Source organism: Malurus melanocephalus, unplaced genomic scaffold, assembly GCF_030028575.1.
Source record: "Malurus melanocephalus ecotype Western Australia unplaced genomic scaffold, MMel_1.1 scaffold_257, whole genome shotgun sequence".
Classification (NCBI taxonomy): Eukaryota; Metazoa; Chordata; class Aves; order Passeriformes; family Maluridae; genus Malurus; species Malurus melanocephalus.
This window is the reverse complement of record NW_026623489.1, coordinates 1,058,821-1,085,772: the sequence shown is the minus strand read 5'-3', so window position 1 is coordinate 1,085,772 and position 26,952 is coordinate 1,058,821. Positions and strand designations below refer to the sequence as shown.

Genomic DNA, 26,952 nt, shown 5'->3' with positions numbered 1-26,952 from the left:
GAAGAAGAGAGTATTAGAGGCACCACGAGTTGTCTACTGGGATGAGCAAAGAACAAGAGCCATGCCCAAGGGTTCTCACTCAGCCCAAATAGAACAGGGCAGCCCAGCAAACACAAAGGTGCAATTGCCAGGGCAGGCAGAGCTGTGGTGGTGGATGGGGAAGGAGCATGGCAGGCATAGAGATCACTGCCAGGGAGTTCACACCTCGGCATTATTTTCCTYCACTGTGCACATATGGGCTGCACAGCCCGCTGAACACACCCCTCCCTCCCCAYGGCAGCCAAGGGCAGAGAGAGATTCCAGCTTTCCACTAAAACAACCCACTTCACTGCCACAACAGAGCTTTTTTTGATATATTCTCTTCTGGATCAATTTTCATGTATGTATTATTAGATATTCAATGGAATAACCGTTTCTAAACGTTTTCTGACATCTTTTAAGTGAAGGCAAATATTAAGTGCTCAGCCATATAAAGGGAGAGAACAGAGCAGTTTAAATATTGCCTCCTTTACTGATTTTCACAGGAAAAGTAGTAAAGTATTTGTAGGGAGCTGATACAAATATCAGCTAGAATAGTTTATACAGACAAAGACATTTCTCAAAAAAATCCTAAAGATTTGTCTCTAATTTGAATTAAATTTAAAAGGACAAAATAAAAAACTTACTTTCAGGGACTAGCACTTTCCCCCCTTGCTGCATAAAAAGATATGTGTCCCTGTGTTAACTCTGGACACAACACATTTGATTTGTATATATGTAAACTTAAACACAAGTACACAGCTTGTTGTTATAACTCAGAAATAAAATACGTRAGCAATAAAAAGAAATTGAAAACCAAAATTTTTTCAGGTATTTCTCCCAGTAATGCCAGAAAATACTTTGCTTTTCCTTTTGGGATATGGACATTAGCAGTCATTCTCTGACAATATTTATATGAGAAGCTTTCAAGCTGTACAAAGTCAGTCAAGCCATTATTCCTATTGCAGAAAATTATTTTCAATCATTTTATTTGCCAAATCACCACCAAAAGATGACATTATTTCAGGATACTCCCTYTGTAACACAGAGCAGCAGATTGTGGAAGTAACAGATATTTTGCTTTGGTGGATAAAAATCAGGGGGAAAGAGAGAATCGGTTCATAAAACCACAACTTGCATAACTGGTTTTGCTTAAACKAAAAACAAATCAACTGATCATTTCCTGGCAGATGAAGCATTACATTCAAACAGAATTTAAGAATTTTATTCTTTAGTTATTTAGCTGTATTCTTACGCTCACTCACTCTATTCCTTTTTTATTTAAAAACTTGTTTTTAAAGCAGATAAATTATGACAGAGAAACTGTCTCAAACTAGAAAAAGCTTAAAAAGGAAAACATCAAAACCAAATCATCTTGAAAAAACATATTTTTAAAACTTATTTCCATGCCTCCTCTGCTGTTTAACTTTCTCCCTTAGCAAAACTACTCTAAGAATTTGATAAGACTACTAATATACTTGTTTAATCCCCCAGTCCCAGCCCCTCACTGATGGCTTTTAGGTGCATTTGTTAATAAATTGTTAATACTTTGTTAATAAGGAGTGGCACAGCCTTGGTGGGAGTTTCCCAGGTGAGAGCTGAGCCCTCATGGATCCAAGTTCATCACTCAGCACATTGCTAATGAGACAAGTGCAGCCCAACACGAGGTTAATTGTCAGAAGCAATAATCTAAATTAAACTGGCCAACATTCAAGTAAAAGGTACCATTTAAAATATCCTTTTCCAGTGAAAGCAATCTCAGGAGTTTATTTGCCTACTCAATATAGAATTCCAGATTTTTAAAAAAAAAACCCTTCTTCTTCCCCTCTAAGGAACCAAAGTAATTATTTTTAATACAGTGACATATGTTAGACAAAAGTATTAAGGAGGGGGCTTCGTTCCACTCCAAGTCTCAATGGAATTTTCCCTTATGTGATCACACATCTGAGCTCAGATTTTAACCTAGCCAATGACGATTTTTTTGTTAAAAAATTGCTATTAGCTGATGAGAAATCTTTTCAMAAATAACCTTCAAACACGGAAGATCTAGCGTGATGTTCCCAGCACTAAGAAATATAATTAAAACAATATGGGGAATTAAAAAAAAAAAATAGTGAGAGTTCACAAAAACATTTTGAGAAATGGCTCAAGTCAACTTGGAGCTCACTTGGTTTTGGCTGGGACTCCGGGCTCACAACAGCTTCAGCCTGCCAAAACAAATCCAGCCACCCGTTTGCTCCTGATGCTTTCACCAGGGAGGGACCTGCTCCTTTGCTTTCCCCTGCTACGATAATGACATGCCTGCTAGGATTTACTGGGGTTCAGATCCCTGCCTGCCTTTGAAACTGTTATTATTCTGTTAATTGTGAGAAGAAAAGGACTTAAGTGGCATCTTAGACTGGCATAATAACCAATAKCGTCCAGATAATTATTATGTGCTGTAATTAAAATAATGCACATCATTTAGGGAAAAAGTTTAAAAATACCCTGGAGGAAAGTAGCTGGGGATGTAATTCCACACAGGGAATCAGTTTAATTTTGGTTGTGACCATAGAGGAAAAATACAGCATTTAAGATAAATATTATTCATTTACCACACAGAGTTAGTATAAAAAAGCATCTAATAAAAATTAATGTTGTTATTGTAGCTACAATGCTTTATACATACGTTTACCCATAAGAAATGACTGCAACATGTATGAAAAAGTAGTTTTCAATTAACCTTTTTAGTATTTTTAAAATTATTTCCTTCTTTGTCATTTTTATCAAGAAAAGCTGATAAGTGAATAGAAAACTCTTTTTCAAAGCACTCAGTCATCTATACCTAATTTCTGCACTAGTGACAATCAGAATATCCAGGTTTTCAAATCTCCCTAATTTTAGCCTTGAACACTAAGAGATCATTTTAAGGCACGTAATGCAGTGAGAAACCTCTCAACTGAATAACGATAAATGCAACAAGAAAGAAAAAACACTAGGAAAGACAGTGGATTCAAGTAAGTAATATTAAAAAAAAACAATTGGCTCAGCTTTTAATGACATTKCACAAGTGCCTCTCTTTTTCTAACACAAAGTTGAACTCTTGAATCACTACAGATGCCTTAGCCTAAGAGGTAGCTGGCAAACACGATGGCATGAAAAGCATCTTGCATTAGACATGGTCAGTTCCAGATTAAGACGCTGACATGAAGTAGTTAGAAACATTTTTACGTTTCTCTTTTTTTAAAAACCCTTTTGGGAAGCTGCTGGTCCCTCTTCCAAACTTATAAAATTCAATCCACAACACAGAAGCTTTGTTACATTCCATTCCTTGGATGCATTGGACAGTYTACTGCCTACTCAGGAATCCAAGGGGAAGACACTCTCAGTGTACTAAAATGAACTCTGGAAGTTTGACAAAAGCACGTATTTACCTTCATTAACCAGCACAACCAACTGCAARCTGTTCTAGTAGGAGAGCTAAAGATGACTTTTTGAAGACAAATAGGCARTGGCAAAACTGAGAAGATTCTAGAGCTCCTGAACTTTGACGTAGGCACTAATCCTAGTGCTCTTCCTGCCTGATTCTTAAGTGCATGCAAAAGCAAACAGCAGATGGTCAATTTATAAGAGTGGCAATATTGGCATAATCAAGGCAGAGTCATCRGCCTGTGCCTACATTCAGCCAAGCAGAGGCTGATTGATCAACTGAGATCAACTGAGCAAAGACCAGAGAGTCTTGGAGAACACCTACAGAAAGAGCTTCACTCACCAGGTCACCCTCAGTAAGGTTCTTCRTGGTCCAAGGTAACATATTCACAGAAAAACATTTTTCATTTCCTATATAGCGGTTTGTTCTCTTTCTCCTTTTAAACCTGAATCTCCTATTATAGATGTGGGAAATGAGCATTTTAGTCTTGATTTCTCCCCAAATGTTAACAAACGACAACAACACAGTCCCACTTAGAAGTGTAAGAAATACTTCAGTGAATAGCTGTTATAGTGGTGAGGAGACAAAACTGCTCTGTTTTCATCACTCAAAGCCAAAAAAAGTCCAAGAAGCTTTTCTAATTGCACTAAAAAGATACTAGGCAGCACCCAGTTTATCAGTTCTGTTTCTGAAGCTTATTCTYCATCCTTTCATTGGCAATTTGAAGGGCACAACTGCAGTAAGGTCAGATCTGTTAAGTACTCAGGACACAGGAAGCTGAACAAGACAAGCAACATAAAACAGCTTTGGGTTTTCCCTTTTTCTCTCAAATGAAGGGATGTGCCATAGAAGTCTCCTTCTTCCTGACACTCTGCACCTCCAGCAGTCAAAAAGCAAGAGGAGCACTAGACAGCTGTAAGATTTCTACCTGGAAGAAACGTAACATTTCCTGTCCAAATGCAAAGACACTGATCCCAACCCAGCAAGCTATCCAACAGCTATGCAGGCCAGATTGGTGAGGTTATAGTTAGCTCTTCCTGTCAGTTTAAAGCCCAGACTGCAAATGCTCATTCAATCTACTTTTAGATTTAACAACTCAAGGATGYCGGATGATGACCACCTTTGCAAGGCTAAGCTGCTATTTATCACTAGTTAGAATTAAATAAAAGCACAAAGACAGATTTTGAAAAAACCTAAAGAACATTTAAAAAATTACACTCTGCTCCAAGACTTAACACAGTAATAGACTCTCACAGGAATAGCTATTTCCCTGGCAAGATAGTGCAATAATGCAATTACTGCCATTTAATTAATTTATATTCTTAAAATCTGTCTCCTTACAATTTCTAAGTATTTTGCTTTAACATCAAGACAGGATTTTCTGCCCTGGTTTGCCATAGCAACCCTTGCAACAAATGGCAGCTGTCTATAAAAAGGGAGGACTCTTTGAGTATGCATGCATGGTTTAGTACAGTTTGTTTTAAAGCAGGTCAGAGCACAATGGACCTTTTCTACTGTGTGGGATTGAACACCAACAAATCTCACTTCAAGGGCTGCCACGCTCCTCTGCAAAACGAAATGACACTGCTGCTAAGTCTGGATGTAATTACAGATATGAAAGGATGGCTGTGAAAGTTGCTTGTATCTTCCTCTCCCTCCTCTACTAGAGATGTATTTGCCATACAGCTGTTAACATCCTGAACAAGTAACATGCAGCAGACTTAACATTTCCTTTCATTTTAAGTGTTAGTACACAGTGGTGGCTGCTAAAGCACATTTACCACTAAAGAATGAGACCTTTGTCTGTCTACTGCCAGCAGAGCTCTGCCTGCTGGTSCAGCCCAGGGCAAAAGCTACACCAGGAAGCCTTGACCCCTGGCCCAACAAGGACACTTAGTAGGGCTAAGTTCTAACTAAGCAAGTCCCCCTKGCTCATTCAGCTTCTTGAGCTGTTTGAAGCAATCATTACCAAGGCAGCTACATTTTGTGGTCATATTATAAAATGAATCATTGTTCAACAGTCCAAGATTGCTAAACTCGTTTTGTGTGTGGTTTAGAGTAGAGTCACTGGTTGCTCAGACCCCTCAGAGCTGTTTTACCCCAGTCCACTCACAGCAGGGAAAGTGCTCGTCTTTGGCACTGCTCCAAACATGGGATGGTGTAACAGAGCMACATTTGGCCTCTGCTATTCCTTCTCACCAGCTGCCCAGGAGATAGCCAAGATTTTTTTAAAGTCACCTCTATATGAAGAGCCTTTACCTCTGAGAATCTCTAGCTTTTGTGCAGTTTTAAGACAACAATGTCTGRGAATTAAAATATCTAGCACTCTTTTGGAGGTACTCCAATTATGCCCTCTGAAACATWACAGTACATGTTCCTACAGGCAAAWTTTCTGTTTTAAGAGAGCCTGTGGAATATTTGATGTTGGGRTTTGGTAGGAGTGAATGAAAGCTCCATTATTCACCCTGGTGGTACAGCAGTGGTTGCTCTGAAGTTTTACAATGAAGTGTATTGCTGTTATGACATCATATGACATCATAAATCTCCCACAATTCCTGAAGTTTCTGAAGAACGTTCTTCCATAACCACCTTGTTAATAAACAAAAAAAAAAAAAAGTCAATCAAATAAAAATCTTTTGCATTTATATTAYTTAGAAGTCTAGAGGCAAGTACTAACCACCTTCTGCTTTAAAACCAAAACTCTTTTACCTTAGGCATCACAGAGAAGGCACCATCTTGATTCATAGATGCAGTCAGAAAGGGTACCCTGCTTTCCTTCCTTTTACCTCTGTGAAAACCTCACAAAATACACCAATCTTAATTTGAATTAATATTTCTAAGAAGTTCTCCAAAAAGAAAATGCTACTGTATTTCTCCTTATTACACCCAAGTGTTCATGATATTTCAACCACAAATAGTCCAAATTAACAAGTATTTTCTGCCTCTTTTAAAACTTTCCTGCATACACATAGGTATGAGTCAAATTGAAGACCAGCTTCTCAGTTCTTGCTGAAATGGTGGGTATTTGCTATTCCCACCTTCAACCAAGCACACACAGACACAGACACACACACAAAGGCAACACCACACCCTACCTTAAGCCTCTTAACCCCAGGCTCCATTTGTCTCCCTGCTCTCTGCAGCTTTCCCCTTCCTCCAGTCTTAAGAAAAGTACTTGAAATCAAGTAAAAAAWATATATATATAAAAGAGAAACATGGCTCCTTACTTTCAGTCTTAGAGTTCCCCCACTTCTGGCCTCTGAGGATACAGGTCATCTTTCTCCATGACTCTAAAGGGGTGGGAGGATTCCTACAGGCATTCCCTATTTTGTTGTCCCAGTTTAAATCACTTTGTCTGAGGTATTCACACAAGCAAGGAAGAGCCCAAACCCAAGCCTCTATGCTATATTAGAAACAACATTCAAATTACTCTGAACTTCATTAAAACAAAAAATATCCTGCCAAAGGATAGATTTCATAGAAGGAAAAATGTTCTCTAGTAAAATGGCTTTGGCCTATATCTGCTGTAGCTCAACAGCTCACTCCAGAATAGCTGTATTGATTTTGGTTTTCCATATTAGGATACAGCTGAAAAATTAYATGGATGGAACACCCCAAACAAGCTCTTTGTAAATAATCAAGTATAGGATCAGTAACCACATACTAATATATATAAATTTATGTGAATCTGTGTTGCCTATGCTCCCARTTGGCTTCACAACGTATTATTTACTTCTTCATATAAAACAAGTTTGAAATATAGCTTGAGATACATCTGGAAACAAAAATCATGTTTCAACCTCTGCCCTCAATTGGAGCAGTGGAAATCAAAAACTCGGCTGACTTCAGAAGCGTTTGACTTTATTTACATTTCTGTAGCTGAAAACACWGCTTAATTTTCTTGTAAAGAATCCCTTATTGAAGCTACAGCACCAATAACTATGAACAATAACAGCACTGTGGAGCTGATTTTGGACCCTACATCACAGCACTGGATGCCCATTTGAACTTTCCTATTTCACTAAGTCTTCACACTAAGACAAACCTTTCTAGTTCCACTTTTGGCCTTACTACAGTAGTACCAGAATTCTGAATTTCAGTTTCCACCATTGTGAGGAACATTAAACTCTGAGATAATGTCCTGATCTCTTGAAACATGAGGTACCTATCTCTACACCTACCAGCTTTATCACTCCTTTCTTAACTCTTCCTACTAAGGATGCAAAGTCCCAGATGACATTGTCAGCCTGGACTCCTCTTGGTTGAAAAAGTCATGTTTGTGGTGAGCAGTTCCTGCTTTGGCATTTCTCATGCTTTCCCATCTCTCTTCCCAGGAYATTTGATGGAAAGCACTGCTTTTCCATAACCTTCACTAAACTCCATCAGCTCCCTTAAGTCACTYCTAGCCCCAGTTTCTGTCAATCCCTATGCTGCTCTGCCAGAACATCAGGAAGATGCTAAAGAGTACATACAGTTTTAGGGAAATATCTAATCTGCTATTTTTGGAAGTTCAAATTGCYGTGCTGCCAACAGTAGGAATATGATAACAAGGTATTACTTAGTACTGAATCCCTCTTTTTTTTCTGGGAAGAATTAGAAAATGCATGAACTGTCCTATAATATTCAGTGGTTTGCTGAGCCTGACTATGGTCCAGCCACATGGCATACTGTATATATAGCCTTACAAGTTTATAACACACTGAGGTTTCTGCTTAATTTAAATCTGTTMCTGAATTCTAATATCCATTTCTCCTGTTTCCCCATCTCCACACATCCCCCACCAGCACTCGGTGCCAAAGGCTGAGAAATAACAAATGGCCCCAGGCGTGTTAGAAAGGAACCCAGCCCCATGTAGGATCACACTGTCACGTGCCTGCATGCCCACAAAGCAATGTGCTTCAGAGAGCAAGRCTGCATCCCAAAGTTACCAACCAGCTTCTTTTTGTTCCCAGCAAATTAAAATGCTTGGATTCTTTTCTATTCCATGTTCTCATGCCAAAGACAGGATCATGCTAACAAGCTTCTGATGGAATCCTCTAAGATTTTTTTTTATCTCTACAAATTAAAGTTTTACAGAGAAGATGAAGCTTCCCTCGTCAAGAGCCCCAGAAGTATGGGAAACAAAATGCCAAGAATTAACAATGCCAGATACTACTCTCCCACACAGGGTTAATTTTTTTTTTTTTTCCAAACAGTATGCAGAAATCTGTCCCACCCATCAGATGAACTACTATACTTCTATTAGCGTTCTGGCACCTCCTTCTGTACAAACATAGCCCTTTTTCTATAAAACATGTTATATAAAAGACTTAATCCATCAAGCACGGGAATAAAGGAATTTTTTTTTTTGCTTCCAGACTTGAACCCATCACTCCTCATATAAAACAGCATCTTCTTCCCCCCCCAAATACTACATCACACAACTAGCTGGATGTAAAAAGACATTTTTACAAAAGTAGGKGTATGAGATAGGGGAAACCAGGGCCAGCCTTCCTTTACATACACAAATTGTTACAACACAAGACCTGACTCAAAAGGCCAATGCTCCACAACAAAATTAGAACATATTCCATCTTTTCTCCCTGTTARGCTACAAACTGCACCTCTCAACTGTTCTGGGAAAATAACTGCAGGTTTTGTAAAAGGCAAATGTTGTGTTAATATAAGAAGTTATTTTGTCATAAACCGATTAGGTTTTATATCTAAAAATATGTGGACCGGGGGCTCTCTTTCTACTACAGGATACACATTCTGTGGCTACATTGCTGCAAATGCATATTCAGATAYACATCTTGCCATACTGCACATGAGATGGTTTTAATAGTCCTAAATACAGTTCAATTACCAGCAGCTTGCATCCATACTCAGTTCCTGGATACGTGACCAGATAAAATCTAGAGAAAACGCTAAGCGCTCAAAGGAAAACAAAGTACACGCTGTCTATTAATTGCACTGGAGTTAACACTGCCATCATGTAATCCTTGGTGAAAACATGATTTTTTTAATTTATTTTTTTTAATTTCTTGCGTTCTATTAAAAGACATACTATTTAAACAGCATTGCACAATTTCCAGACAACTGAATCTGTGAAAAAAGCCTTATGGCTTTGTGTCAGGTCTTGCCATATTATTATGGTGCAAAGGCTACATAATTTTATCTCCTGCTAATTCTGGATTTTTTTTTTAAATATGAAGACACTGGAGGGTTTGTTTTTTTTTTTTTCCATCTGCAGCTAAGATTCTTCCATCTCCTTCACATTTACATGCAAAATGAGAATTTCTGCACAAGAGACCCAGATTAAAAAAAGAGAAGGATTCAGGAAAAGATGTCTGATAGCAATTTTGTTCTGTAACAGCCTTCCACAAAATTGGAAGGGGCATCACAGCACCATGCCAGTGCTTCAGCTGTACCTGCAACTCCACCCCAATTTTGGCCAGCAAGGAGAAGGGTGGGACAGGGATTTGCTGTGCCTCAGTGACATGGTGCTGATCTACCAAAAATCACACCACTGTCCCTCATAAAGTCCTGACATTGTTATTAGAAGCAGTGTAGAAAAACTTGTCTGTCTCGATACTTCTTTGCTTTCTCCCTACTTTCCTGTACTGACACACACTCAAAAATGTGAAGCGTAAGTAGTTCTTGCRAAATGAAGTTTTAATACAGAGCTACAGAAAGCTAAGGGAAAAAAAAATCCCACATTTTTATGATTACAAAAATGTTCCTTAACCTTGCTATTGTAATCACTTTGGATTATTAGGCCCACATTTTTTTAATAGGCTAATCCACATTTCACCATAAATGTTGAAGTTTTTGTCTCATAGCACTCAAACCAGACCACAAAAACTCTCTAGCTAAAAATTATTACATTTCTTTCCTACTTGCCTTTATGAAGTGCCATACAAYCGTTTTGGCACCTTTGTAGAAAAAAATTCACAAATTCATCCATACATTGGGATTTAGACAATTTGGCATTGGTCTTTTAGTATCTAGGAATAACAATCAGCTTAACAGAAGCAGCTTTGTGTTAGCATACTTCATAATAAAAGTACTCTGGATAAATAAATAAAAGAACATCTCTATTATGCAATTCCAAACTAATCCTTGTGATRAATTTATTAATTCAACCCTCCTAAGGTCAGTATAATATTAATTTGTTCCTTGCACGAAATAATGTATTAGGGTTTAATCTAATCTGGTTAAACAGACGTTCAGCAACGTTCAAACAGCCTTGGCACTAACACTGGCACAGTGCAGTACAAAATGGTAAATGTACTATAAAATATTTTAACCTTTCAMTGCCAGAATACAATTCTATAATAAGTTACAAAAGACAAATCTTTAATGATTGCCATTTTCTACTGAATTCTGCCATAAGGTTAATAATCAATTCTCAGATTACTACGTCACTTTGTACTGTTCAATAGCCAGTTTTTTCCAAAGAACAACCCACTGATTGTGCTTCCAAGGCAGGAAGGCAGAGTTGTTCAAGATTCTACCAGAAGGGAAGGAAATCCTAAGTGCAGAAATCCCTTAGTCTGTGTGACACTAATGGGGCCAGAGCAGAGCCTGCATTTCCCTGTGCATCATGGAAATGTCCCACTCCAGGACACTGCTCCAGACATCATCCCCAGGAGAAACCAGACATGAAATTCTTTGCCTGCGTGCTCCATCTACACTGCAGCATCTCTTACCTAGCTGGAAACCTGCAGCAAGTCACCTTTCTGCTGAGCTAAAGAACACTTTCAGAATCAACAGGTCTTTCCTCTGTGAACAACAGAAAAGTTGTATGTTTGATCCAAGAAGCAAATCCTGCTGCTTCTACCAATGCACATAAAACGTACTTTCCTTGGAACAGATCTATGTCCTTCTGCACAGGATTTTATTTTATGGGTAGGCCTGGTTTTGGYTTCTTCATTTTAATCAGTTGCAAAACACCTTAAGATGCATTGCTAGAATGGCTGCTCAACAAATAGCACTTTGTATCTTATTGCAAAATATTCAGACGCTCAGCCCAAACAAATGGTGTCTGTAATAAAAATACTGCCATATATCTTCATTTGTACTAGAATAAAACCATTTTATTTGTTCATTTTGTGTTTTAGTGTCATAGGTCTCTTAGAAAAGATAATTTATAATTCCTTATGCAATTAGATATGAAATTAAGTTGTCTTAGTCTGCAGAAGAATTTATAATGAAGCGACCAGGTTCAACCAGTTCCACGGAAAATATTTTGATAGCATCAAAAGAGACAGCATAAAGATCTTTAGTGTTTTAACAAATTAACACATGCCTTTTGGGTAAATTACTGTACATGCTGTTAATCTTTTATTAGGTTCTCAATTTCACATACACATTTATGGTAGGGAGGATTTTTAGTGATCAGAAAATGCAAATATGTAGTGTTGCTATGCTCTTTTAATAGATATATCAAAAAGTAAACACCTCCAAAAAAACCCTAGTAGGTGTAGTCCTTTACTTGAAAGCACCACAATGAAATATTAATAAAYCTCTATTAATTTTACCAACAAAATACTACTCTTCATTTTATTATTCAAACAAATACAGCTTTCAGATTGAGAAAAGTAAGATTTGCTCTCCACGGTTAAACCACAGAAAAGGAAGCTTTTATGTTTGCAACGCATGCAGCTTTTAGGCTCGTCATCAACATTTAAAAATATGTAATTGATGTTATCTATACACATGGACACATAAACAGTGACGTTTGAAGCACGTTCTATGGTAGTATTTCACAAAATGCCAATTTTCTCATGCTGACTGCCACATAACACTGCCTAAACACCTCCTTCCAGGATCTTGAAATGATATAGTATTATCTATAGTTCATTATTTCTTACCATTTTTACTATTTAAATATTTTTATTTGAAACATATTTTTAAAAAAATATTTTTTTTTATTTGAGCATTTGGTCCATCCTCAGTTTCAACACAAGATAAACACTTTTTTTCCCCCATGGACTATTTCATAGATTCTGTAGCTGGTGCTAAAGAAAAAAACTACTCAGAAAGGCAGACAAATTGCCATCAGTTAATGATCCCTATGCCAAGGGCCATTTTTAGCAGGGTGCTGTCGCTGTGAAAGTAGGAATTATCCACTAGCTACCCCACATAGTGATTTTTGTTAGAAAAAGGAAAAAAGGCCAAAATGTGGCTAAGCAGCAAATATATTGTAAAAACAAAATATGAAAACAATTTAGCTATGAGTCCAGACTGGCACATGCATCCTCCTTCTAGCTTGCTTTTTTGAATTTAACTCTTCATTGGTAACTTGGAAAAGGCCAAGTGAAGACAAAGGTGCTACACATACAAAACAGTATGGGAAGTAAAAACAGAATAAAGTACAGATCCCCAATCTAGCTCTATTGACAGTTACTTCATTCTAGAAGAATTATTTTTCATTTGGAATAAGGTTGAAAGTAAAATTGCCCATAAACACACAGTGAAAAATGCCCTGACCTCATCTCATCAAACCTCATGCAATGCCTTTTTTTTAATCACACCTGCACAAACATATATTATTTTAAATTGTCTGCATAAATCAAAGGTATTTACTGGCCGAAAGATAGACGGAGTACAAGCAATTGTCCGCAAGCCCTCGAACAGTAAAGCAAGGAAGAAACACCAACCCTGAATAATCAGGCAGTTCAGTGGATGGGAGGAGGGTACATGCACCACTTCTCTCAGACATAGCTTGAATCTGAACCTTGAACAGTACTCTTTGAGTGGGTTTCCAGTGAGCAGTATAGTAGGTAAAAGGAGGTCACTAATAGCATGGTCTTTGCTCATCCTTTCCCATTCCATTCCATTAAATGTAGCCATTTAATCTGCTGCAGACCCCCGATGACAAACAATGCAGGAGGGCAGACTGCCCTTGTAAAATTCAACTGGTATGAACGGACCCAAACATCAAATACAGCTGCTGATTGACAGCTTCATTTATATTCCAGTAAGGACCAGGAGGATTAAAGCCAGGTCCTTTCTACAATGCTCACGAGCAGCACTGAGAAAACTGTGAATTGACCCTGTCACTGCCAGGAGGATCTCTCCTGAAGCAATGATAAGACACAGAAAAGGGGTCAATGTGTTTACCTCTCTGCTCTTTTAAATCAACAATCACTTTCTGTTTATCCCCTTCAGATTTTCCAGCCCTACTTGGTTAGGTTTTTTCAGTTTAAAAACAAAATGGTTTTCATGTTTAGTTTGTCTAGATAGTTAAAGGGGACTGAGAAGCACTGCTTTATGCCACAAGCTTGCCAGAGGCACCAAGCACCTTTGCTCTSCACAGGCTCAAACCAAACACGGGCAGCAAGATCCAGACTGGGGCACTGACAATAAATGGACTTCAGACAGACCAGCCAACAGAAAGAGCTCTGCTTTCTCCCCAGCAGCACAGCCATTATAAATGCTGCAGAGGGGACCCACACCCAAGGCGAAACACGGATTCCAAAAGTTGGGATTTACTTCTGAATAAGCAGAAGCCAATCTGGGGGATGTGCCCTACCTCTGTTAGTTAAAGAAGCGCCTGGGGGTGGCTCAGCTTTGTGTGCCCATGGGGAAGGCAGATGGGACAAGGCAATCTGCAGCTGGAACAAAAAGCCAAGCCTCTCATGACACTGGGTTAAAATGATGCTACCCTTATCTAAAGGAGGGAATGGGGAAAAAAAATTTCAGCAGATAAGAATATTTTTAAAAATCTAAAAAAGAAAAGAGAAAAAGAAAGGGAAGGGAACAAAAATGCTACCCCAACATGTTAATCAGCACCAGGCTTTGCTCTGCTCATCCTACTGAATGTTTAAATACTTGGCTTATTAGGTAACAGGCTGCTAACTGCACCTCATTTTCCTTCTCTGGACAGAGAAAGATCTAGCCTAACCTAATTTATTCCCCTTTTTAACTAGAGCACTGCTTCATTATCAGATTCATGAAGAAKAAAAAAAGAGAMRAGAAAATTTTRTTTTTAAYKAAAAATAATAGATAATKTCTCAGTTTTATTCAAAACCGCCAGTGTTTCTTGTTCTTGAGAGCTTAGCTGAGAGTTTGGGAAGGAAGACAGGAAAAATCTGAATTTATTATACACTTGTCTAAGTTTTTAATCGAGTATACACAGGCCTTTCAAAGTGAACTCGATTTTTATTTTACCCCAAACTACTGTCACTCCTGTGACACAAAAAAAAAGCCTGTAGCTCAATTTCCCCATTTCTGCACCGGCAAAATACCGGAAAACCTTTCCCTGAAAAGTACAAAGCTTCAAGAAACTTCTGTCCCCCTGTGTTACCTTTTTGCACACCACCTGGAACATAAAGTGAATGGAAAGCATGAAGGAACGTGGCCCTCATCAAGCTAAAGCACCAATTCAGTGTTAGAGCCTGAGCAATACCACTCAGAAACAAAGAGACAAGAACAAAAGGTTTAATGATTTCTTCCCAGAGTACAGTCCAGGTTTGATCCTTTATGATCAGGGAACAAACAAATGACATGCACACCACTGCAACAAACTCACTGGAGCCCGTGGAGCTGTCACCAACATATGATCTGCCTCAAAGCACTTGACCCCAAAGTCCCTGTGCAGGTATGTGGGGTCTCAAAGAGGGAAGGGTGAAAGGGTGGAACTGGAACAAGCAAAGCTCATTGTGCCACTCTGCTCCCTCCTTTCTCCCCTGCCCCCTCTCGTGCTCGTGAGCCGTGCTGTGCTCAGTCACAGACCGCAAATGAGACGGAAAACGGCCTCACAAGTGCTGAGCTGCTCAGGACTGCCTTTACTTACCCTCCTTTAAGCTGTTCAAACACTAATAAATTACCCATTTACTTATACTACCCAGATGTTTGCCATCTAGAAAAATAGATTATATTTGTAGAGCGTTTTGTTCCATCACAAGAATCCTGTAAATAATATATTGGGATCAGAACGCCAATATTGCATGCTAACTTTTATACACCAGCTTTGGGGGTAGCAGGGAAGAAAAGAAAAGASAGACACTTCCTGACCACTAGACAGAAGTCAAGAACTTTCACAGGAGCTTATCAAGAAATGAAGGATTCACTGGAGTTCATGCTGTTGGGATAATGAGGTTGCTTAAAAATACAGCACAAAGGGAGAATGRGGATGACAAGTAATCTGAAAGATTAATTTATTAATTTAATTCTGAGCTTTTGCTTCCATATATATTATACTTTTATATAAATATTTGTATGTATGTACATGTATAAAATGTGCGCTTATATACTAAACTATAAATACATCATATATGTGCTTTTATATATAAACCAAAGCAAAACTTAAAATATATTCCATTTATATATCTATAAATATGACATAACATTTCTTTATATGTCACATTTTCCATTAAAAAATGCAACGCTAATTTTAGCAAAGCCTACAAATATAAGGAGCCTCAATCTTTGTTKCTTCTTTTATTTTTTAACATAAGATTTCTTAAGAGTTTGAGGAATGCTTAAAGAGAATTCTGGGGCTTTAATTGAAATGGCATGAAATGCTGAACATTTAACAACAGTGTCTTTCAATCCCTGTGTCCATTATGCACAGAAATGCCCATCAAAATCCACAAAGAATGAAGAGGTTTTCAATATTCTCATTAAAATCTGACTTTCTCTCATGGTTTCGGCTAATTGAATTTCATTTACAGTGGTCATGAAGTTTTGTACGATAGACAAAACAGTGATTTGCTGGTAAATGATGTATATAGGGAGGGAAATAAATATTTGAGAAGTTCTTAGTCCTCTTTCTTCAAACATTAGGGGAGAAGACAAAGAATACAACTCAAGCAAGGAATAGTTCAAGAAGGAGCAGCTTTTACAAGGAAAACTTTGATCTGGATGGCTGAGTCCCACTGCAAGAAATTCAGCCTGCTTAGCAATCTCGGACAAGTAGAGTTTACTGCAAGATGTTGGTATGAGCTCACACATACTACTGTTAAACGATTTGATTTGAGCCTTTTATAATGCCACTTGCTAAACTGGAGAGAGGAAAGAAAAGTTTACCCATTATAAGTATACCCAGTAGAGGCAAGGGTGACAAAGGTGATTATTAAAGGTAGGGAGCTGTTAATTAGCGATGGTGTAGATGATTAGAGGGCTGGGTGGGTTTCTTTTCATTTGTTTTGGGGTGTTTTGTTTTAAATCAGATGATTGGTTCAGCAGGGTGAAAATATTCCATGTCAAAAGAGTTTGAGCTCAGAGAAATACAGCAGCTTTATATGGATTGACAGCTCTGTAACATGAGACCAATACGCTGCCTCTGTCAAAATGAAGCAGAATAAAAGCAGCAGCAAAGAGTGACAGTCAGGAAGCTTGTTGATCACTGCATCATCTTGTTATTTAAGTCATTACATCACTAATGTCTCTCCTATTTATTAAACTCTTCTTACTAGAAAGTCTTTGATCACATAAATAGAGAGCCACGACTCAGACACACAAGTGATGATGGGCTGAGGGGTCAGAAGATACCAGATTATAGCAGCCTTGTAATTTATTGCACTTTATTGACACGAGAAAACTAAACTCAGAAACCTGAACAGTTTTCCTCTCATTTTTTCTCATACTGCTACCTTGCACTTGTGTAGAAAATAGCATATTTGATCTTCCCAGCTATAGCAAACTTGGCTGTATACATCACGCACAGTTCAGCAGGTTTTGCCACACTTTCCCYGTACCTTTCTTGATACAGAAATATAAAACCAGCTTGTGCGTGTGTGTTCAATACAGCCCCCAGCTGGTATGTTCTCCCTTTACCTGACATTCAGTTGGAAGCTATTGTGGTTCTGGAGACAGCACAGATGGGAATATTTCACAGGATCTTTCCCTATTAATCATCTGCTCAGGCCCCTCCAATTACCTCAGAGCCCTACCCTCTTGTACCAGCTTAGGCAAATCCATTCTCTCATCGATATTTACACCCTTCAAATATTTGTACACATGGTTATAATCCCATAAGGGGCAAGATGGYCATGCTGCTCTCACAAAGGATATTSTGAGTGAGGGAACACAGCACTCTGGCTGCCACATTCTTATACACAACAGCCCRGGCTTTGGACTGACTGGCTGAATAGCATCGTGTCACACAGATCTGCTCTGTGCTTTGAAGTGACACTAAAACGCTGGCCACAAGTGCAAGGGGCCTCCAATTAACAGAGAGAGCAGAACTGAACTCACTTATTTAAACCCTTGAAGAAAATGAACACGCTTGCTTGCACTCTGGGTTGTTTCCTGCCCCAGCCATGTGCCCTAYGAATCCAGAGGAGAGCTCCAGTTATTGCAATTCCACATGGCAAGGCAAGATACTTGCACCTTCTTCCTTTCTTCTTCTTCTTTCCTTTCTTGTTCTTCTACACCTTCCCCAGTGACCACTACCAGCCTCTCCTTCCAGCCTTCTACTCTGACCAAACGCAGCTCTTTGCAGGCACAAGTCTTACCCCCTTTCCTGCCTGTAGAAAAGCACTGGAGGAAACTGAGCGCAAGAAGAGAGGCACCAATGCAAGGCACTGCCTCTTGCAATAGCTCTGCTCAAGGCAACACATTGCTTAAGAACCAGAGCTTGGCAATTTCTACCATGACAGCGATGGGAAAGATCTCTTGCTCTACGTCCACTGTTCAACTTGACATCTGAGCACCATTTCACTCTTCTGTACACCCCTTTCCTTGTCATGGTCACACAGACCTAACCCACTAATGTCTGCAGACAATGCACATCAGATCCATGTACACACTCATAACAGCTAACAAGGAACTGATCAAAAGAAAAAACATTTATCCACAGGAAAACTCACTCTTTTCTTTTTCACATAGATTCTAAGAAAATAGATACTAAAAGCATCAAATTAACAGTGTTCCTCTTCCACCCCACACTGAGGAGGGAATCAGTTTTCACAGCAGATCCCAAAGCCACAGGACTGCACACAGGGTACACCAGATTGCAGCTGCTTTCATACTGCTTTGGTCCCAGCACTCAGCACTGTGTACCCTATGCACTTCCTACCAGTTCCCTTCTCTTGCACAGCCCTCTTAGAATACCTCACCCATGARAAAAGAAAATTCATCAGGGCATGTRAATTTTATTGAACCAYRTATAGAACAGGTGACCCTTTAAAGAATGACTCTTCCTCTCTGAAAGGCACACRTAGCAGGTTCCCTACTTCAGGTGTAGACTCAAGTGATGAAACAAAAATAYATAAATGTTTATTAAACCTTTATTGCCATTTACACCACCAACTTTCACACCCCAGTCCCAAGCTGTTAACAAATTCCCATGTAGTTCCAGAAGACATTTCACAGCTCCTGACAGAAAAGGGAAGTTTCACGAGGGCAGCACTCACTGGAAAAGTCTCTGCTCCCACCACTATCAACAAAAAATGTTTGCAACCAGCTGTTGGTGGAATAAATGTGTCCTGCCCAAAGTGTGTGGGAATAAAGAGCTTCTTCCAGGGAGGCAWGGGGCCACCTTCCTGTATACCTCATGATACATTTTTGTCTCCAGATTGTTTATGCTAAGACTGATCAATTTACCTAACAACCAGGAATAAAAATGATCCATAATAAGCCAAGTGAGCACAAGCCAGTACACGAGGCTCAGGTCAGGTTGCAGTTTTGTGTGTGTGTGTTACAGTTCAGACACAGCATCACCTCCTGTGGGAGCTCTGCAGCTCTGTCTGCTACCACAGCTCCTTTTCTCCCCCCCAGCTAGATCTGCTATCCACCACAGCTCTTCTAACCTTTATTAATACATATTGCAAATGGAAATAAATTCCAAGCACTAGAACAGAAGCAGACTTGTCCTACAACCCTAACGAATAAAGTAAATTGCTTTATTTTTCCCACCTTTTAATATCAGSAAGTTGTGTTTCCAAATAAATCCTTATAATAGAAATTTGGCAACAYGCTTCTGTCAACCCTAGTTAACAAATTAGAGCCCTACATTCTATAAATTTTTGCACTAAAGAATCTCAGAAATCTTACTGGCTGTCTCTGCCTGTACCTCACCGCTCAGCCTACAGACAGCTAGCACAGAGGCAAGRTACTACAGAACATACCACATACTTCAGCTTTGTATCTTGAAATCAGCAGTATTTGTTCAAGATGTCTAAAAAACTTTTGTGGACTGGCCCTTCAGTATGAAGGTAAATGACCTGACCAAGAGATTTGTTAGTTGATGGATCTTTAAGGTATTTTCTGTCATTCTAAATATTATACCATGTGATGTTGTCTASAGGAATGCAATTACTGCCTTAAAAATGAAAACACCTTAGTCTTTTCTCTTAAATTAATTGCAATAATTAGAGGTTTTATTTTCTAGTGGAGTTATTCAAGCAACACATCAAGCGACAGATCAGTATCTGAACCTGGTCATTGTCAAAAGCTTGTATTTCAAAAATGCAGTAGCCATTTCCTCCCTGCACAGTGACTAATTTCCTTGGTGAGTCAATCTGTCTCCTCCTTGCTATTCTCACAACAGAGAGATGTGCCACAATAGCAAGGTTCCCCCCAGTGAGCTGCTCAGCCAGCGTGGATCACTGCTCTGGATGGCATGGCTCCTTGGAGCAGGTTTTCTGCAAAGCCCATTCCCCTTTACAAGTGCCAAGAATCAAATCTTGGCCACCTAATGCAGCGTGTTCCACATGTTAGCTCGCAACATGTTGAGCAACTGTGTTAACTGAGATGGATAGTGCTGTCAAACAGAAATCTGGCTCACCAGGATGGAAACAGTGGGACATGCTGACCTTTTACATTCAGAAAAAAAAAAGAGTCCCTAAGATGACACAAAGCATTTCATATTGAAAACCAAAACAACTACCTTCTTGCAGGGCTTTTACTACCATATTGTGTAAATAAACATATGTACATGAGCTCTGCCTGTGTAAAGAACCTGAGCCGAGCAGAGCAGAGTCTGACAAAGGAAATGAATCACTATCASCCTGCTTGGAAAGAAGTTTGCACAAGGAGTTCATGCAATTAACCACTGCCTGGAACTCTTGGATTCAACAGCACCATTGCTCCTTCTGCTCCCACATTCAAATACCTAGCTRTACAAAACAACTAAAATCAACAGAYAAAATACAAAGCCCCAGACAGAATTGCTACTAAACTGCTCTAAATGTACACAGGTTTTACTGGTGATATGGAGATAAAACAAACTCAGAAGTTTCTCATCCAAAAGAATAAGCACTGATATGAAATAACCTGTTTAATACAAAAAAGCCTCTTGAAATTCAAAGTTCATTCTGAAGAGATATTTCCCAACCCACCACCTCCTGCCCATCTCCCTCAAGATTACGATTTYAGGTTTGGGKWTTTTTTRAGCTGATATTTTGGGTAGAGAGAGGAAAGAYTTGTTTATTTTAAGATTTTGCTGCTAACAGAGCATCATCTCTGAGTGGAAGGGACTGTAGAGATTTATAAAGGGCTTTGCAGCTATATAGTGGGTAAGTGAAAGCAGAAATCAGCCTGCACATTTAGCCCGATAACTATGTGCTATAAAGAGAGCATGTATACATATGTAACCATTATCTACAATGCATAATTTAAAAAATAAAAGACTACAATACGCTGCTCAAACTGCCCTGATACAGGGAGGACACTGGATATTATCTAGCTGTACACTGAGAGGCTCCATCCCCTGTGCTGACTCCCTCGAGGCAGCAACTTGCCTTGTGATACACAACAAGTGTGTCATGAATATCCTGACTGATCATTATCACCAGATTTCACACCTCAGCAAGATCTAGCTAATGCTTTCTAGGCAGGCTAAGAATGYAGGGCTTGTTGTACACCTAGTTTCGGCTTAAGCAATTAACACAACTGATACAAACACTTGCAAGAGTTGCCACCAATTTTCTAGCTTTCTSCTTACATCAAACAACCTCTCTTCTGCAGTGTAGAGAAGGGGGAAAGAACTTKATTGAATACCTTGTGCCTGAGCTGCAGAACTGTGGGAATACCCCAGAGCCAGGAGCGCTGTCTCCACCAGCTGGCTAAAGAGCACATCTTTGCGAACCAGAACGAACTCGGCATGCTCTTCTCGATTATCGTATTCAAGAGAGGCGTCCGACTGCTCCACCACACAAAAGACTGGAATCATCAAACCTAGACGGAAAAAAAAGACCAAAAAAAAAACCAAAACAACARAGAATCAATAAGAGGATTAAGAACTGTGTCACACATCTCTGATCAAAGTTGTAAATTARCACACCTCCTAGAAAGATTCATCATAAGTGGAAATCTGCCTTKCTTCCTTGTGGGATAACTTTTGTTTTCTTTCCAAGGGAAATACTGAAGTCTCATCACTTGACTCATTTAAAACCACAGTAAAAGCTCTAGAGAATACAGTTCGGGAACAGAATCATAGTCACTATGAAGATGAACAAGATTTCCTAGTAAGACTTTTTCAACACTGCACAAGTTTTCTACAGTTCCATTAATGTCCCTGTTYCTTTCAGGTCATTTCTCCACATTCAGCCATATGAAAACCTGACACACAAATGCCATTTCTGCTTCTCTCTACACACAGAGTGTATGGGGAAATAAGCAGAGCCTGGTCCCCTAGGGGGACCCTGGGATATTTGTGCATTTTCAGACCATGGCTAGTCTTCACACTGTACAAGGAAAATACTCTTGCATTGATTTTGTTGAAAATTTTAATCTTTTGTTGACAGCTGATGGTCACTCAGAYCCAGTGAGATCCATGGCTGTCTTTCCACTGCATTCATGAAGAGTGTGAGAAAAACTTTCAGAAATAGGATCAAGGATGGAGAGGAACCACAGAAGTGGAAAACTCCAGGGGTGGTCTGGGATCAATTTTGTTCTGTTTTATTTAAATTTGCTTTTGTGGTTACAGGATTGAGTCATCTATGGCATTAGATACATTGTGGGGCATGAACTTAAAGGGATTCAATACTACACCAATTTGCAKGGAACAGCCCTACAGTACATTCAGAGAAGAAGAGGGAACAGAGAGAAAACCTACAGAACTTCACAGCCATTTCCCACTTACTACAGGCCAGGCTACCTCCAGTCACAGAAATTTTTTAACTGGTTACATACAATTTGGTTTCTAGTAAACTAGAAAATATTGATGCAGAGAACAATCTGAGCCTAAAGTCATTTTCCAAACATGCCAGCTAAGGTTCATAATATGACCAGAAAGTTCACCTCTAAATCTTGTTCTTCAGAATGAAATAGTAGTCAGTAACTATAAAAAATATCTGAGTATATTTATGAACTCCAGACACAAATCACTGTGCTGTTGGACCAGACACTTCTTTAACGGAAAGAGAGAGCCACATTTCAGTTTTCCTTCACRAATCTATTAAATAATTTTTAAATTTTTAAATAATCTTCTACTATCAGTAGCTTCAGTATCTACAAATCAATAGCTATAAATCRCTTCAGAGGAATCACCCTGCCCTGAAAGAAATACAATCACACCAACAACTGCTAAGGAATTTAAATACTCCTCTCGAATTTCCAAATATAACATCTACTTTGAAATATATTTTAGATTCRGAGTTCTCACTTAGTGACTTATCTAGCACAGAGTGGCTCTCAATCTGACATTCTAACTGCAGGAGCTAAAAGCTACAATATCCACTTGATGCGTTTTAGTTCTTTGTTTTAAAATACATCCAGAAGTAACATGAAAGAAGGTTACAGCAACACATTGATACTGCTCCCTTTTCACTGCTTGATTCTGGGTTAAACTGATGCATTTTGCAAGTTCAAGCAGCCAAATTCTAACACACAGTGCTAAAAAAAACTCAGAGCAAGAAAATCTCTAAGTGCTTTCCTGAAGAGACAGCACATGGCTGATCACGTTCCTCTGAAATCAGTGACAAAATTTATTTTCCTATCAAAGGCTAAAACTTGAATTCTATTTGTCCATACACCACTTAATTATTTCAAATGAAAATAAGTCTCTTTAAGTGACAAACTTCCAGTCCTGTCGAACACACAGGCTGTCACAGTACTTTTGATAGGGCTATTAATGTCTTAGCAAAAGATTAAGATAATTGGCCAAATGCTGAGGCTGTAATATCAGTTGTGTAAATTACATTTTGGCAAGACAGAAAAAGTGGTGAAGCAAACTGRTGGGAGGGATGTCACACTGTCTTTTATGCTCCTGCTGGAAGCTTTCCTTGTCATACAACAGTCTCCTTTTCAGCACAGAAGGTGCACCTATTCTCTGCACCCAACCTTTACTGTCTCAGTACAAACAGGATCTCAAATACTAGAATTGATGCCATATGTGATATCACTTTATGGATAAAACTAAGGATCCCACATGACTCCTGCCCATGATGATTTTCCTGCCCCTTCCTGCTGTCCATGCTTGCAGGGACCCTGCTAAAGCTTTTGAAAAAATACCTCTGAACTCAGTGACCCAGAGTAACTGATGATAAGCTGCTATTAGTACCTTAAAAACAGAGAGCAAAGGGCAGGTTACCAAATCCCTCATTACTGACCCACTCTCATGCCTCTCACTGTAGCATCTGGAATATTAATACTGATTTTATTTTAAAAGTAAAATAAAAAGCAACAGTAATCAAACTTATTTCCAAGTCAATCTCACTCCAAGAAAGTTTTCACTGCTTTGCTTTCTATGCCACATCAGAGAGTCAGACTGTCATATCTCCAATGAATTTACTCCCTCAAACTTCTCTGTTATCTGAAAATAAGTTAATGTACTTTCAGAATGTTGGAATCAAAAGGAAAACCATCTGCAGAGGCCACCATGCTCTTTACATACTGATATACATCACAGCTCACTCCTATATGCCTATATTACAGGGCCCTTAGAGAAGAGCAACACAAGTTAGTCACTACTCACTGTCATTSCAGCTGAAGAACTTGGAGCAGCACTCAGAGAGCTGGAGCCCAAGCATCCACAATGGTCTCACATGCAGTGCTACTGCAGCACAAGGCAGCTTTACTCATAAATGCTGGAACTCCTCAGCTCTTTCCCTACCGAGCCATCAGCCAGAATTGCTGTCATCCTCCCCGGCACTGAACTCGTGTGCACTCACTTTCCCAGCTCCACAGAAAGGCTGCAGGCAGTGATGCTGCACAGCTCATGGTACATGACACACAGCACTAATTTCACACAGACAAAATGAGGAGTAATCTGATGGCCAAAAAAGGAAAGCATTTGTTTCCTTAAAGGACGAGCACAATGCTGTACGCACACAAAATATTAACAGCAATCACAAATCATGCTAAAGACTTTTTCTCCTTGATTTTGATTAACATAACTGATACATAAACAGCTCTTTCGTGCTTCCCACAGAGCTTTGACCCCATATAGATGGCATCTGCATGAACCAAGATCTAAAGAAAGGCTTTTATAAGGGCATCCATACACAGCAAGAATTCCACCTAACCCGTGAAAGAAAGCAGTGAAAAATTGTTCCCATCATTACTCAGATGAGAATGGTTAGCAGTAACCAGTACCTTTGTATAACATACACATTTAAATCAAATCAGAGATGAGATTTAAGCTTCACTGTTGCTTTCACAGAAAAGCTGCAATGTACAGAGACACTTCGTAAACACACTTGCATTTTTTGCCAAGACTCTTCTAAGTAGCAGAGAAATTAAGAAGAAATTAATATGTATAAAGGAGACCAAATGCACATTTTCTCCTCCTTGCTCATTTTTATCTATAGTTTTATTTCACTGAGGAGCAATCAATTCTTACAAAATGAAGGAAAGACAAATAGGTATTTCACTAGTGAAAACCCAAGATACCTTGCTGCATAAAGCACCCATTTTTACAAAATAAAAATACTTAGAACCAGTTAAAAGTATTATCAATCTGCAATCATACAGCTCCCTGAAAAACATTTTCGGCTGCAAGATTTCCTAGTAAGAGCTGCATATTTCTAATGACAAACTAGAAGAAGAAGAAGAGAGCAGATATTAAAAAAGTCCTGCACTGTTTCTTTTGTTCATTTGCAAATAATACAGTATGTGCTTTTTAAAGTAATACACGGGAAATATTGGCACTGAACTTTTATACATTTCTGCCTCCACAGAATCATCATAGGCAGAGCAGAAAGATGAGGAGCAGGTTACACTTACAGCCACCCACCTCTCCAGCCATTAAATAGGGAGCAGTGTTTGCATGTCCCAGGAAGCATAAAATGAAGATCAGCTAGAAAGAAAAGACACCAATAAAATTCATGTCTTTTTAGATTAAAATCTCTTTCCATCAGGACAAGTTTTGAGTCCCATCAAGGTGTTATTTAATCTAATTTGAACAATTTCCAAACATCAGGTTGATTAATTTCAACTGCATGGTGTTATGGAAAGATTTAGTGTGGAAGGGTTGTCTAGCAGGGAATTAATAAAGAAGCCAGTTCCTTGTCCTGAGTAACATGAGGTTTTAAGATTTCCCAGATTTCTAGTGGGAATACTTCACAGCACAAGCATGTTTTCTTCTGGGAGTGAAACACACCAAAATTATTAAAAAATCAGATCAAATGGTGGTGTCAAACCCAAAGGAAATCATCTTACAGTGGAGAGATTTTTATCAAGTGAAGAAAGTGGAAAATAAAGTTTTTATTGTTGCTCTTATGCTTTGGGGTTTTGGGTTTTGTTTGCTGGCTGGTTTTTGTTTTGTTCTCTTTTAAACAGAACACACACACACATGCAGAGTAATCTCCCTCAAAAACAAAGCAAATTTCTATGGTTTGGGGTTCAGAAACTAAGACATGTACTTGAAAATTCATAAACTACTGAAAACTCTTCATTACTCTATGTAGAAAACATTTTCCCAAGCAGAGACTGTAACATGGGTCACTCTCTAAGCTGGTGTTTCTAGTACAGAGAGAGAGAAAAAAAAAATAAGGAAAAAAAAAAATCTAGGCAACGGCAAGAGCAAAATCCACAAATATTTATTCCCATGCACACCTAAAAACATTGAATTAGAAGCAACCTTGGCTGGACTTCTAAGATGAGATCCTTACCCTGCAACAGAAACTAGGAAGCCAAATTAGCAAAGCATGGATTGTCTTGAGGAAATTATCTAGATAAAGATTCCATATATTTAACAATAAAACATGCTTCCACAACTGGCAGTAACCACAGGAAGCAATCAAACTACAAACATTTCCTAAACCTAATCTGCTTCTGCTTTTTCTTTAGAAAGAGACCTTTATCCAGCAAAGGCAGTGAAGGGAAAGCAGTCCATTTATTTATTTCTCTCTGCACTGCAGCCGAGCTGACCTTACAAATACTGATTTGGTATTTAACTGTCTTTCCCTTTATTCTAAACAAATTTGAAAATTCAACCTAAACTGAGAAAACTGCTTTAAAAGGCAGAAATCAGCACAGGAGAGGTTTGCCAGATCTCCTTTTCACATCCTGCAGCTCTAATTGAAAAGGCAGAAGCCAATTAAGTTTGACAGCTTTCAGTTATGCAGAAATACCTGAATTTCTGCAGCAAAGATGTCATCGTGCATGTGTGTAACACAAATTCATAATTTCTTTTCTGAAAAATCTAA

General features: G+C 38.8%; 1 protein-coding gene across 1 annotated transcript in view; it reads right to left on the bottom strand.

Moving 5' to 3' along the window:
• Positions 1–17,743: 17,743 nt before the first annotated feature.
• LOC130579162 (DNA-binding protein SATB2-like) overlaps positions 17,744–26,952 on the bottom strand; it is a gene marked incomplete at its 3' end in the record, with an annotated part of 24,723 nt that continues 15,514 nt past the window's right edge. The window contains exons 3-4 of the mRNA XM_057375759.1: positions 21,362–21,538; positions 17,744–17,886 (exon numbers count right to left, since the gene is read on the bottom strand). Coding sequence (XP_057231742.1) covers positions 17,744–17,886; positions 21,362–21,538 — 320 coding nt within the window. The remainder of the gene's footprint in view (positions 17,887–21,361; positions 21,539–26,952) is intronic.